Source organism: Calypte anna, chromosome 3 (assembly GCF_003957555.1).
Source record: "Calypte anna isolate BGI_N300 chromosome 3, bCalAnn1_v1.p, whole genome shotgun sequence".
Taxonomy (NCBI): domain Eukaryota; kingdom Metazoa; phylum Chordata; class Aves; order Apodiformes; family Trochilidae; genus Calypte; species Calypte anna.
The window spans coordinates 8,316,995-8,331,317 of record NC_044246.1 but is presented as its reverse complement, the minus strand read 5'-3'; the positions used below and the strand labels follow the sequence as shown (position 1 = coordinate 8,331,317).

Sequence of the window (14,323 nt, the reverse complement as noted above, 5' to 3'; positions counted from 1 at the left end):
GGCTCGCCGCACCGCCGGTGTGGTCTGTAGATGGAGCACGTTCTTACACCTGCGTGCAAAGCCGGAGCTACGGCATGATCTGAGCCCTTGCTTAATGCGGCTCCCGTGTGACCGGGGGGAGGGCGAGGAGGAGACGGGGCTGGCGGCGGAGAGGGTGTTGTGCAGTGAAGTACGGATCAAAGTAGATGAAAGCAACCGGGAAGGCTTTCTGGCTTGTTCTTTCCTTTCGTCCCTGCCACCAGCTTCTCTCCCTCAGCCTATGTGTGAGGGCACACGCGTGCCGGTGAAGTTTGAAGCGTCTGGTTTGCGTTTTCTGTGCTTAAGGCTTGTAAAAGTTGCTCGTGCCCGAGCCGTGAGGAGAGGGCACTGATGAATCGAGTCCCTCGTTGTGGGTGGATTAGTCCTCCCCAAACTGTGGTGAGGAAGGTGTGGAGTATCCCTTGGTGAAGCCTGTGTCTTGTGAGGAGGCATCTGTGTGATACGGTGCTTAGTGATATGTCAGGGAGCTGTTTCGAGTGACAATTCATTAACGTCTAAATGAGATTAACATATTACATTTGTTATTTACAGGCAAAAGAGAGTAATGACAGTAGCTGGTGAACTAACAGCCTTTCTCCAGTGTAAATATCTGTTGGAGTACGAGCATGACATTGATTCTGATAACGTGTGGGTACAGTCAGGTCATTAATCACCAGGAAAGGGAGACCCGAGGCGATGTCTCACTGAAACCACTTTTACCTTTCACAGTGCAACGTTCACCAGCGGATCAGATCTGTAGGACATGGCACAAGGAAATAATTATGGGCAAAGCAGCAACGGGGTGGCTGATGAATCCCCAAACATGCTGGTGTACAGAAAGGTAAGGCTTTGTGGGTTTTAGAAGCTAAATCCTGGGTTCTTCTGCCTAGCAAGTGAGGACATTTAATTTTATTGTTTCTCCACAACTTCATGCTGCTGTGCTTTGCAGTCTGATTTCAGAAAATGAACACTGTTACTAATTTAGAATGTTTGGTGTCTGTTGACATTTTTGCTGCCTGGTGCAGTTTCAATGGCATGTACAAAGTAGGTAAAACTAGTAACTCCTGTTTTGAGAAATGGCTGGGTCTGTTGTTTTAAATGGTAACAGAGACATCTGCCAACTTTGCATCATGTTCTAAAATGGTTTTCAGTTTGAAATACTGGATGTATTTCATTCACTTTTTGCATTGACACATACGATATATGCCAGAAACAGGAACATGTTTTGGGTTCAGGTGTTCACTTGTAAAATCTATTTTAAAAATAAATTAATATATTTAAAGCTAAATGTTAACTGCAATACAATATTTTGTATTCATGTCTCTGGGCAAAGATTTTCAGTGTGCAGAGAAGTCAGAAACATTAACTTTTTTTCATATGAGTGGAAAAAACAATTAAAATCTTTCATATCTGCAGTCACCACAATTAAAAAAAAAAACAAACATACACTCCAGGGATTCACTCTGGGAATGATTTCTAATGTAGTTGTTCTAATAGCATCAATGTACAAATTTACAGATGTTGAACTCCAGTAGTGGGGCTTATTTAACCACTGTGCATTCATTTAAGTGACAGTAAATGCTTGGGGATTTTGCCTTGTGTTTACATTTTTTTTTTTTTAATAAGCTCTAATTGTATTTATCAGAAAGAATAAGAAATTCTAATATTAATAGAAATATCTATGCTGTCACAAACTGAAATACATGATTATGCAACTCCTTGTTTTTGCTATAACATAGTGCTTTCTAACTTGTTTGTCGTTGCTTTTATCAGGTGGAAAAAATCAATACTTTTACTTTGTTAGAGGCATTGACTTTTTGCAATTTAACTGTAATGGAAAGCATCTGATACACTGAATTTAGTCTTTGAAGTGAACTGAGGTGTAATTGTTAACCCTGGTAAGTGGGTTTTTTTCCCCAGAAGTTGAGAGGGTCTCAAATTGAAGTCAGATGCATGCTTTTGTTCCTCTTCCTATTTTGAAATTTCTTGCTGTCTTCAGTTAGTTGGTCTTGTTTACTATTTTGAAAAATTAGGCACTTTTTACATAAGAAATAAATTTATGAGCTTAATTGTAGTTATCCACCTATGTAAGAAAGCACATCTAGAAAAAGATGCCACTAACACCACAAGTATGCTTCAAAATGCAACTGTATGCATGAATATCTATGTGAAAATCTGCTGTATACATTAAAAAAAATATTTAACAGAGCATGTAGTTTTCTTTGTAGAAAGAATACAGACTGCTTTATGGTTTTGATCTTTCCAAGCTGAATCTTTCCACGTTTGTCTCCTACTTCCACACAGAAATAGTTGCTTCTTAGCTTATTGAGTACGTGCAGGGGGAACACAGAGAAACTTTCTCTTCTTCCATGGTGACAGTGTCTGAGGAACTGATCAAGCTGGTGACCTTTTATATTTAGTAGGATCTCATGCTAAAGTTTAACATTGCCTCTTAGCAGCTTCCAGACAGAAAAGGAACTGCTGAGGCAAGTGATGAGAATCCTGATGGTGCAAGGGGATTTTTAAAGTGGGGAGTGGGGATAGGGGACACAACCTCAGGTGTGTGCTTCTCTGACTCAGATAATCAAACACTTTTTCAGTTCTTTGTCAATCAACAGTAAAGGTGTGACATCAGTTTGTGCCTCGTATTGTAGCAATGCTCCCTCCCTTGCTGTTGCTGAAGTACAAGTGGTACACTGATTGAATTTCCAAAGAATGGTGACCTTCTACAGAATTACTTGCCACATTTATTTTTCTACATGTCAACTGATTTTTGTAGCACAGTGACTCAAAAGGGTCATTTAAGATTGGGCAAACTGGTGTTAGAGTACAGGGAGAAAACTAAGTAGTACTTCTTTGGCAGTGTCCAAGGAATAGGCAAGAAAATAACAGAACTTTTAAAAGTCACCTGCCTTTTGCTGAAGAATGATATTGCTGTAATTAAATGTGTTACAAATCTTGTGTCTAGAATATAAGAGGAGGATAGTTAGGTGGAAATCTTTTCACTTGGAACATATCATCCTTGAATGTAATTATTTTATAGCAACAACTGAGTTGCAGGATTCCTTGTAATGCATTTGGACCCACAGTGCTTCTCTGTCTGTCATTGTGCTGGGAATGAAAGCACTGAGCAGAGTGAACAAAGAACTAAGTCTGCCAGCATCATGAAAGTCTCTTCTTTTGACCAGCTGGAAAAGTATTAATAGTTGTTAAAAGCAAACATAATTGTACTATTGGCTGGCTTCAGAAAAACTGAATTTGAAGTCTTGTGTTTTGAATAATAGTGCTGAAATCCACATATGTGGAAGTGCTTTCTTCCAGTGGTTTTTCCAACATCAGCACATGGGATAGTGCACATTTTGTGATGGTTACCTGCAAGGAACAGATGGACATCTTGTTTGTGCTAACAAGACCATTATTTTGGCTAGAAACCATGATCCTGTAATCTGATAATTTTAGTCTGTCTAATTTTCAAACATAATCTAATCTGGTCTAAACCACATGGAATTACAACCTAGATCCTGGTTGTCATGAACATTTTATAGAAAATTCTCTACAAAATGAAGTCTGTTTACAAATTCAATATTTAAGGTTTGATTTATTGTAGAATCTTTATTGCACTCTAATTAAATTGCAAACCCTTAACAGAAAGGGATGGTTTTCTAATTTTTTTAGATGCATTTGGTTTGTGCTTAGTTATTTGAAGGTTGGAAGAAAGATGGATTATCAAATTGTAATCTAGAGTAATATAAAATGTTGGTAGCCTGTTATTCTTATAATAGCTTGTATTCATAGACAAAAGGTTTCTTTGCATTCTTTGCATTTTGCTTTCAGGTCTGAAAGTTTTTAAAATCAGGATAGAATAATACTCAATTTGTATCTAACTTAGAATTACTTATTTGAATCTATGATGGAAAAGACAGCAGCACAAATAAATAGTTTCCTGTATCATTTTTAAACTGCCTTTTAAGATGCCTGTATCAGTGTTTTTATGCCTTGGGGAATGGTTTTTATTTTAATAGACTATCAGCTGCATTCTTCTTCTTCTGGCTATCAGCCTAATTATAATGTAATGACATACAACACATTGTTGGGACTGACATACCTTAGAAAAAGTGCTGAATTTTTCTGCTTGTAGCCTGAGGCAAGCATGAAAAATGTAAAACCCCTGCTTTTACCTCCTCCCCAACAGTCATTCCAACCCTCCACTCCAGTCATCAATTAAAAGAGATAAAGAGACCAGAATCTGTAGTATTTTAACATCACAAGTTGCTTATAGGAAAATCTCAGTTTTCAGCAGTGCTAACTTACTGCTGCAAGCTACTATGTAAAGAAGAAACTTGAGATGTAATAAAATGCCCATGGTGTGCAGCCTCTTAGAGCCCAACCTGCCTTTAAAAAAAGAACCAAAATCTCACACAAGGCACAAAGAATAAGAGTGGTCTCTGAGGAATATCATTTTAGACCTACTTCTGAAGTCCAGCTAAACCTTTGTTTATCTTCCTGGTCTGTGCTTTGCTTACTTTTTAGTCAAACATATGCTGCCAGGATTAGGAGTTCTAATTTGTAAGCTTAATGATTATTGTATTACTGTCTGCACTTGCTTCATCTGGGAGAGGACAGCTTTATTTTGTAGCAATATCATTAGCCTGTTCTCAACAGCAATATTCTTGTGACCGAGACTTTGATTCTCTACCTTCCTCACTGCTCTGAGAGTTAAAATAGCTTTTGCCCAAGCTGATTAGAATTATTAACAGTGGAGCTTTCAACGCTGTAATGAAGATAATGAGGTGTTTGTTCTGTTCTTGTGACAAATGTGAAGGTCATGTATGCCAGTACTCGTGTATAGCAAGCACTGAATTTGTAGTCTCAAACTGTGACTTAGTTTACTGTAATCTGATATTCTCAGTAAAAACTATGCCTCTAAAGAGTGGTACTTAACAAATGTTGCTGGGAAGGGGCAATAGCCACGCAGTGACATCTGTGGAAATAGTGATCAGAGCTTTCTGATCACCATTCCCCTCTCCTCTGCTTGTACCAGAGATGACTTCCAGTGTAGTGTGCAGATACTGTTCTGTTCTTGTGGGACTTAATTGCTGCTTCCTTAAAAAAATTTTGGAAGAAAATGATATCACAGGTAACTATTCCTTAGAGACTGTGAGTCTATGAAGGAACTGAGTTACTGGGATTTTTCTAAGTGCTGTCACTCACTTTGATAAAAGAAGAATTAGTGTAATTCTGACAGTGACGTCGTAACCTATGGAGGCATCTTGCTCCCCCTGTAAAACACTGATTTTATTACTGCATCACAAATGTCAGGGCACTCTAAGGTACTAGAGATAAGTGATGAGTTGTTTTTTGGCTTTATTTTCTTTGTGGGTTTTGTTGGGTTTTTTTTGTTTTGTTTGTTGTTTTTTTTAAAAATTAAATTACAGTATACCTCTACATTATGCAGTTTCTTCTGAGAAGAAAAGTAGCACTGCTGCTGGTCTTGTATGCTGGTCTTTATTTTACTCAATGGTAGTCATTAGAGAATTGATGGAGAAGGGTCTGCTTCTGTGGACCTCAGGAATTCCAGCTGCAAGAAGAACAGAATTCACCTCCCTATCCAGTTCAGATGTCATGAAGATGTTTTTGTAGTTCCAGAGCAGTTGATAGATAATGAAGTAAGCTATTATACTGGTAAAATTTACAGAGCTGGAACTTAATACTGAAGGACAAAACAGTTGCTAGATGCTGTTGCCCTTCATGTGGCAGTGGTGAGCCTGCATCTTTCCCTCTATGCACTCAGGATGGTGTTTTGTGTCTGCCTCCTGTGCAGTGATTCACTTTGCTGTATCCTCTCCTGGAATGGTTATTGTTAGTATTAGGCATAACGTGTGTGTATTTGGCTATCATTTGTGATAAAAGCTGTATAAAGGATTTGATTGTCTTCACAACTGGGCAGAACTACTGAAAATGCCAAGGAAAGCAGATTTAAATATGTCTGAGCCTGCAGGTGGCTAGAGCTGCAAGAGGGGCACCTGCCCTGTTTATTTGCTTTGCTGACTCCTGCTGATGTTTCCCATCCTTTCCATTCTCTTCCTTCCACTAGGTGTAGAAATGAATCAAGTGAATTGGCAGTGAGAGGTTCACTGCTGCTTCCTGCTCTGAGCTTGATGTGCTGGGATCACTGACATTACTGTCAAATGCAAAACCCCCCCAGAATTCTCTTCCACCACGTTGCTTTCTTTCTCCATCCCACATATGCTGTCTCTAAACCTGTATGTGTCTGTTTTGATTGTGCTATGTCATTTTCAGTTTCTCTGCTTCTTTCCTTTGAAGCAGTCTACATTTGTAGCTATGGAAACAATGATGCTATTGACAGTGACGTGCAATATGGAGTCAAAAATTGTTTGTTTTGCAGTTTTGAGGTTTGTTTTCTTTTACTTACAACATACTTTGGGGACTGGGAGTTATTATAGTAACCTTTATCATATGATAGCATTTGACAGATTCCTGTCAAAGCTGGTATGAACTATAATGAGGCCACATTAAAATTCTTGCATGTAAATACAACTTGTTAAATTGTGGCTGTTTTCCCAACTCAGTAATTACAAACCCATTGAAGTATAGCTGTAATTTTTTAATAGGAATTTCTATATTGGCTTCTTCAAATCAGTCTGCAAAAGCTGCTAAAAACAAGAAGTTGAGCTTGTGAAGTCCATTTGCAAATCTAAATGCCAGGTCAAGCCTAGAAAGAACAGAATAAAATCACTAGCAGATTATATTTAATTGTTTTTATATATTTTAGAACTCCACAGACAAAGGGTTGGAGAAAGGTAAAGACTGCAGATCCATAATTATAGAGCATGACTAAAAGTTGTTTTTCAACTATATCTCTAAAAAATAAGGCTTTACGAAAGAGATACATATAATTATTCTTTGTGTTAAAAATAGGCAAACTGAGGCATGATGGTAACACATCAGAGCAGAGAAAAAAAATCTTTTTGTTTGTAAAATAGAACAAACTATTTTCTACAGAAGAGGGAGTGATTAGAATGGCTTAATGGCTTCTATTACTCTTTTTTTAATTATTTTTTAATTGTTTCTATAATGGCAACAGATGGAGTAGTAGGGGGAAAGAGTCAAAACTTAGGAGCACCCCTTTATCAACTTCTATCAAGGCAAGGAAAGTCTGTATTGCAACATCTGCTTTACAAAAATGTATAGGGGAAGAAAACTTTGAGGATGGAATTAGTAGTAGAAGGAGATTGACCACATCAGAAAAACATCTTAAAATGAAGCCCTGAGATGATGGTGTAGTGAAGAAAAGTACCCACACAATTTTCCATGGCAAAGGGATCAGATGAGAATTTTGGTTTTGGTCTTGATTGCCACCAGCTATACAAAAAAGCTGGAGAAAAAAGGGTGAGCCTAGTTATTAAAGTGGGTGTTGAATGGAAGAGTAACTGGTCTAGATTTAGTGGGAATGAGGTTTTCTGGGAAGCCACAGGGATCATTAGGCCTTGGAGCTAAACTGTCTAAGAAGCAGAGTCAGGAACTGTAGCTTCATCTGATGGCTGAGAAATGCCTGGAATTACTGCAGAAGAGTGGGCTGGCCAAGAAACAGAGCTGTAGGAGCATCTCATAAAGTCACTGGTACTGTCAGTGAAGGTTTTTGTAGATAACATACAGACTAAACTGGCAGGGATGGTGGGCTGGCATTTAGACTATGTAGCCTATTAAAATTTGGGTCCTGTTTTATGCTTGTGTGCATATCTCTTTAAAAGCTTCCTTTGTCAGATGGTGCTTCCAGTTTTTATTTTTTTTTTTTTTTAATGCTCTATGCATCTCTGAGATGCCAGCTTTATGTGTTTAGTTTCAGAGGAGCTGCTTTGTCTGTGAAGGTGATCAGGGCATCAGAAGCCAAAGAGATCATCCTTGCTATTTCTTACTGGTTTTATTTGCTCTTCTTTCAAATGTGCTTCTGGATAAAAGTTCATTGCTGATGAATAGGAACTGAAGAAATAACACCATAATGTATATTTAATCCAGTTTTTTCCTAATGCAGTTGCTTATTTTACAAGTTTTTTGTTCTATTCAATTGAGGGAATTTTTAGAGTCATTAAATAAATTTTGGAGTCTATGAGATCCACAGTGTCTTTCAAATGATAAATCCTTTTGGGCAATCATCTAAGAATTTATAATTTTTTGTTCATATCAAAGACAGGCTGAATTAATTCTGAAAAACCCTAATCAAGAGCCAAACAGACCCCAAGGACCAGATAGAAATTTAGCCATCACAGCAAAATCATAACTCTTACATTCCTGCACCAATTTCACTGAAACTGGGTAAAATGGGAATTTTGAAGCTGTATTAACACTTCTGCATCACTTCTGCTGGATTTGCATGTGTGCTTGTTTCTTCTTTTGACCTGTGTTGAATCCTGTTCAACGTAGCGTAAAGTTCTGGTGGGGAAGGAAGAATTGTGCCACAGAGGAAGAGAGAGCAAAGTAAAGCACAGTTCAGCTGTAGAAGGTTTACCTTGCTGAAAGTGAAAATTGCTCTCTTTACACCAAAGGAATTTTTTTTTCTTTCCGTTCCAGTTATTCCTGGTGACATAGAGGGTTGTACAATGTGAATGTACATGCATGTGCACTTACACTCTTTCAGGAGTCCAGAAAATAGCTCGGAAGTTATAAATAAATATCCTTTCAACACTGCAGAGCACTGTGGGACAAGCAGCGGCAGTGGGGTGGGTTGTCTGCTTTCATGATAGATTCTGTAGGGTCAGGGATCTTACAGGCATATATGGCCCTTTGGTGGCCATCAGTGTTTTTGGGACTGCTCATCATTTTTGATTAAATAGCAATTCATAGTTAACCAAATACAACTCCCATGGAATTGATTTTGGATTTTTTCCTTGTAATCTGATTATTGTTTCAAAATTGTTTATAGTTGGATGAAGGTGAACAGAGAGCTCGCATTAGAGGGCATTCAAATTTATAATAATTTTTTATAATATCTCATGTATATAACGTAACACTATTGTACTTTGGTCTTCCACATTGTGAAAATGAATTGCATTGAAGTATTTTGAATAAATGTTATTTAAAAGTATCCTAAATTCTGGTGGAAACTCCCAGTTTTTCTGATCTACTTCTATATCAGGATGAGTAAGCAATTTACTGAATGCTTTTTGAAAGAAAGAAAGACATATTAGTGCTTACCACCTACACTTCTCTGAGCTACAAACTCTAAGAGGTAATAATCTTCTGTGAGCTAGATTCTGCTCTCAGATGTAGATTCATGGCATCTCTTGCTATCATCAGGAGCTATACAATTACATATGATATAGGATCATTATCAACAGGGAAAAAGACAAAGCTAAATAATAAACCTTCAAAATTACACAAACTTGAGGCAGGTATTTTGTGATAAGACTTCTTTTTGTTGTATACTTTCGTCTGTATGGAGGGGTAAAAGACATCATTTCCATTTCTACCAAATCCCTGGTGGTAGAATATTTAGTGCTGCAGGAATAGGTGTGATCTGAAGAATAACTTCAAAATTGGCTTCTTAGCAGCAAATGGAAACCTTGGTGTATGAATAATGCTATCATACAGTGCTATAGTAAGATTTCTGTATGGCTTGAGTAGTTTATTTTAGCTGTGTCATTTTTAAAATGAATAATCTGCAGTATAATTAAACTCACCTCAGTGAAATCTTTGAAGACTTAACTGTTTACCTTGTATAGAGTACCTTAAATTTATCAATAGTAAAGTAATATGGTCATATGAGTGCAGTTTTAGACCATTAGAATACAACAAGGTTCTACTCAGCTGCCTACAATATTACTATCTTTCAAATGTCTCAGGTGTTTTAAGACTTACTAAGCAACCCCAAATCTCATTCAAGTAACCAGGAGCTAAGGGTTTTAGGAACTTTTTCACAAATCATGTCTATTACTTAATGGAATCATCATACTGCCTGAATTAAGTGTTTAAATTCTGACTCCTGGGGTCTGGAGGGTACAGGGAGGTAACAGGTATAAATGTTACAGTGCTCCATCTGGGTGCATTCTTTTGGTTTACTTTTTGTTTCTGTCTAGAGGTGGAGGTGCAACTTTGATTCCAGGACAATGGACTTGACAGTCCTTTCTAGTTTCAACATTTGGGAGCTCTCACTTCAGACTACAGAAAATAAATGGCATAAATGTGTAACTGTGGATTGCCTCTGAAGGTTTTACCTTGCTTTCCAGCTCCCTGATCTCTGTTACCTAAGTGAAGACCGACACAGATACTGAGATATCAATTTATATTGGAAAGGTGTTAGCTCAGGACTTTGACTTAACATCCTTATTAATTTATTTGTTTATTTTTAATGTATTGAAGAACTTGACTCATTGCTTCCCTGTAAAACAGGAATTTCTGCACTATATTCTGTGAAATAGTTTCCTTAAGTGGATTATTTTATTATGGGGCTTATTCTTGGTCCCTCTTGGCAATGTAAAAGGACATGGAATAAGTTCAAGGACAAAATGCTGCACATGAGACACTGAGAGAAAAATATTTAGTATCACATAACTATCACTTGGAATGTATTTGCCTTCATGGGAGCTGTACCACAAATTGCTCTCTGGCATACATGGCTAGACAAGCAGGGTTGAAGGAGAGCAGCAGGATTGTGGAGGAGCCTCTGGAGAATGGTGCTGGATCTTCACTAGATGGAGCCCTTCTCTCTGGGTAGTGAACCAATACCTCACAGGGATGCTGAGAGGGGTTCCCATGAGAAAGGAATGAATGCTGGTCTCAAAGAGCATCTTCCATGCTAGGTGTTGATGTTGGTGCACTGGGGAGGTTGTTGGTAAAGTCTTTTGACATTGGTTTTAACTAACTGATGGTTGTCCTGCAGTTTCTGATGCAGGGTGAGAAGGCTCTGCTGTCATCATATCCACATCAACCATCCTGAATGCTGCTGGTTCCCTGCACAGGTGCCTGCTGGTTCTGTGGGCAACCTGAAAACACAATTTTTATGGGTAAAATATAAAATCTAAGCACTGAACAAGAAATGGCTAAGTGATCTGGGGAGACCAGTGAGAAGAGACAGATTGGGTACTTTCCATTTTTTCCCCCTCAGTGCATGAAACAGTCTTTGGTGTCACCTTCAGAACAGTTTTGAGGATCAGTAAAACAGAAGTAAAGCATGCTACAAATTTGGTTGTTCACATTATTTGGTCCAAATGTCTGTCAGTGGTTTTGTTCCTTGTCACCTTGATAGGTCTTAGGAAGAGGAAATATGTTCCTGTATCTTCTCACTTTTCTCCCTTATGCCGCCTTTTTGACCTTTTCATATAAGACATATAGATATGCCAAATGGATTTTAGTTGAGTAGTCCACAGCTGACATGAATATATTAGTATCAATTTAAACTTTATCTGTGTTATTGGTTCCAGCCGACTATATCCTATTTTTGCAAGCTATCTTGAATAGTACTTTTAAGGTGGACTCCTTACATCCTTAAGCATTAGCTAGACTTCAGAGTGTTACTAGAAATGTTCAGGTGCAGTTGGAAAAGAAAATGTCCCCTCCTTTTTTTCTTAAAGCTAAGCTACATTCTTTACTATTTATCTTGTAGTTTTACTTTATTTATTTGGCCCTAAGTGCAGAGTAACTGCTGTTCTTACTCGGGGTATTATGGTAGTACCATAAGATTCCTGTGTCAGTGAAATGCTATAGAAGCTGTTACACAGTGTTATCTGGTGATAGGGTGCTGGTGGTGTTGGTTCCAGGTTTTTTTCCAAGAAAGTGGTGGACTTGGCATTGTTAGGCTTATCGCTATACTTGATAGTCTTAAGGGTCTTTTCTGACCTACAGTTCTGTTCTGTGCAGGGTATATTGTAGACTGGATTAGATTAACCCTTATGCTTTGTTTCTATTTTCCTTTTCCCTTCAAAGCAATTAAATATCATGTTAACTTTTGAATTAATTGCCCTTCTACAATCTAAGTTTTCATAATTGACATCTCAATTGTAACATTAACAATTAATGCAGTGAACAACTTCTGACAAGTGAGAATAAATGATGTCATATTCATTAGCAGTGTTAACACCTTTTTTCCTGAAGGAATAGATGGATATTGTCTTGAGGGTATGATCTGCATTAGAATGCAGTTGCAGATAGCATTTTTTTTCCAAAATGCAATAGTAGTCACACTTCTTGCTAATGCTAGAAAGATTTGTGATGAGTGGTCTGTTACAGCACTTTTCTAATCTGCCAGATCTCAGCTGATTGTCTCCCTTTTAGGCTGAATGTGCTCAGGCAGAAGTAGATTTTTGGCTGTGGGAGAAAGAAGGTGAAGTTTCGGTTGTGCTGCTGAATGGCTTTGAATAAATCACTCCTTATCAAGCAAGCTGCAAGTCATACAGGCACTTTGTGATTAACTCCTGAGGATGTAGAGAAGTGAGACATAGGTATTATTTTAAATAATACATGAAACAACATTTATTTTAGAAGTAAATAAGCCTTCCCCAGTTCTCTGATAGGAAAATTGTATGGCAAAAAATCTTCATTGTGCAGTGCTATAAAAACTGTAAATTCCTCCTGGCTAAAGCTACCAGCATGTGGTTTGCTTAAGAGCAAGGAGAGTATCTAAATCAGGTATTGTATTTAGAAAATTGGACAGTGCTAATATGGATATAAATCCTTGTTCTTTTGTCCTGCTTGAGAAAATGGGAGTAATTTTGGGCCTGTTTTCCATTTCTATTCTGGAAATAATTCAGATTGGATTGTGAAGGGACATGGAGGATAAGGTTAATTATAGTTTTGAGCATGTAGTTTTATAGCATGTAGTACAGTGATGGCAATATTGCAATGGTGAGTATTGCCTTATTTTTCTGAAATACCTTTTTTTTTTTTTTTTTCCAGTTGTTTTTCACAATTCCACTGTGATTCATTACAGATAAAACCTTTGCCTTTTTTGAGTAACAGATTTTGTATCCCTTTTGAGTGAGGTTTCATCAGCCTGGAGAACTCGGTCTGACTCCCAGTGGAGTGTTAAGTGGAGATGCAGTAGCTGCATCCTCCCCATGGTGAGCTGATAGTGTAGACTTCCCAGAGTCATTGCTTCTGTTTCTTCACCTGCTTTGAACTCTTCTCTGAGTGATGACAGAGGGAAAGAAGATGTACATGGCCTACAGTACAGGCCCATCTGTGAAGACCAGATGGCATCTGTAACAATTTTTCCAATGATTTGGTTATTTTCCCTTTCATTTCCTGTGAATTGTCTAGGGGATACTCATGTGCTGAAACAAGCAAGAGTAATGGAAGTGCTGACCTTTTTGAGGGAAGAGCATTTTATGCTTTCTAACCACTGCAGCCTAATCTCAATTATGTAATGCTTGTAAGTGCTGTATTTGAAATAATATGTGATTCTGTAGAATCCAAACACAGTTTTTTTTGTGCCACTTAAAGAACAAATGGTAGCTGTAACTGAAGTAGTGTGTGGGAGCCATGTTTGTAAGATTTTGCTTTCTAGAAATGTAAAAATAATCAGAATACTGAATAAGTATTGTGGCAAGTGTAACTAAAAGGACATAAATTCACACTATATTTTCCCCAAACTTTAATTTTTGTAACAGATACTGTAATTATACTTGGTGGCAATATACCCTAACATTCACTATACTGAAGTCCAGTCTTTCAGTCCATATTCATCTTAATAGCAGGAGTTTAATATGAATAGTGATGATTTGAATGACCACATGCAGCTTTATATGTAGTATTCCTGTGAAACATGAGTAAACCTGCAAAACAAGTGGCTCTTTTTTTTCTTTTTCTTGGCAGCCATGTGTTTGGTTGTTTCCCCTCCAACTTTGGCTGATAGTATTGATATTGTTCTATTACCAACAGGATGAAATTCTCCAAACTGTGTGTGTAGTCACGTTTGCAGCTGATATTCCAGCTGTGACCAAGTTTTTCCAACCAGGTGAAGTAGTTCTTTGCTTTAGGAGTGTGGTCCTCTCTTTTATTTTTACTTCTTACATACTGACTTAGAAATGTTTAGCCTTGGAGTAAAAGGAGAGAATAATGTAAAGATTATGCTATTAAAAGTACATGTTCTCTACAGAACTGCATCAGCAGGTTTGGGTATTTAATAATCATTATTATGCAAATTATTTTAAAAATGTAATATTTTGTTGAAGACACTCAAATATATGACATTTTTGGCAAATAATACTTCTAAACCAACAACTTTCTTGTGGCCTCTCTTAAAACTGTGAATTTCTTTTTGATGTCTTTATTAATTCACCTTTTCTCCTAA

General features: G+C 37.5%; 1 protein-coding gene across 5 annotated transcripts in view; it reads left to right on the top strand.

Annotated features, from left to right (window-relative positions):
- The first annotated feature begins 766 nt into the window (after positions 1-766).
- RGS7 (regulator of G protein signaling 7) overlaps positions 767-14,323 on the top strand; it is a 212,212-nt gene continuing 198,655 nt past the window's right edge. For 4 of the 5 annotated variants that reach the window (XM_030447138.1, XM_030447141.1, XM_030447140.1 and 1 more), the window contains exon 1: positions 782-859. In XM_030447138.1, the coding sequence (XP_030302998.1) occupies positions 782-859 (78 nt within the window). Of the gene's footprint in view, positions 860-14,323 lie in introns of all 5 variants that reach the window. The other variant, XM_008493995.2, reaches the window with a different exon arrangement.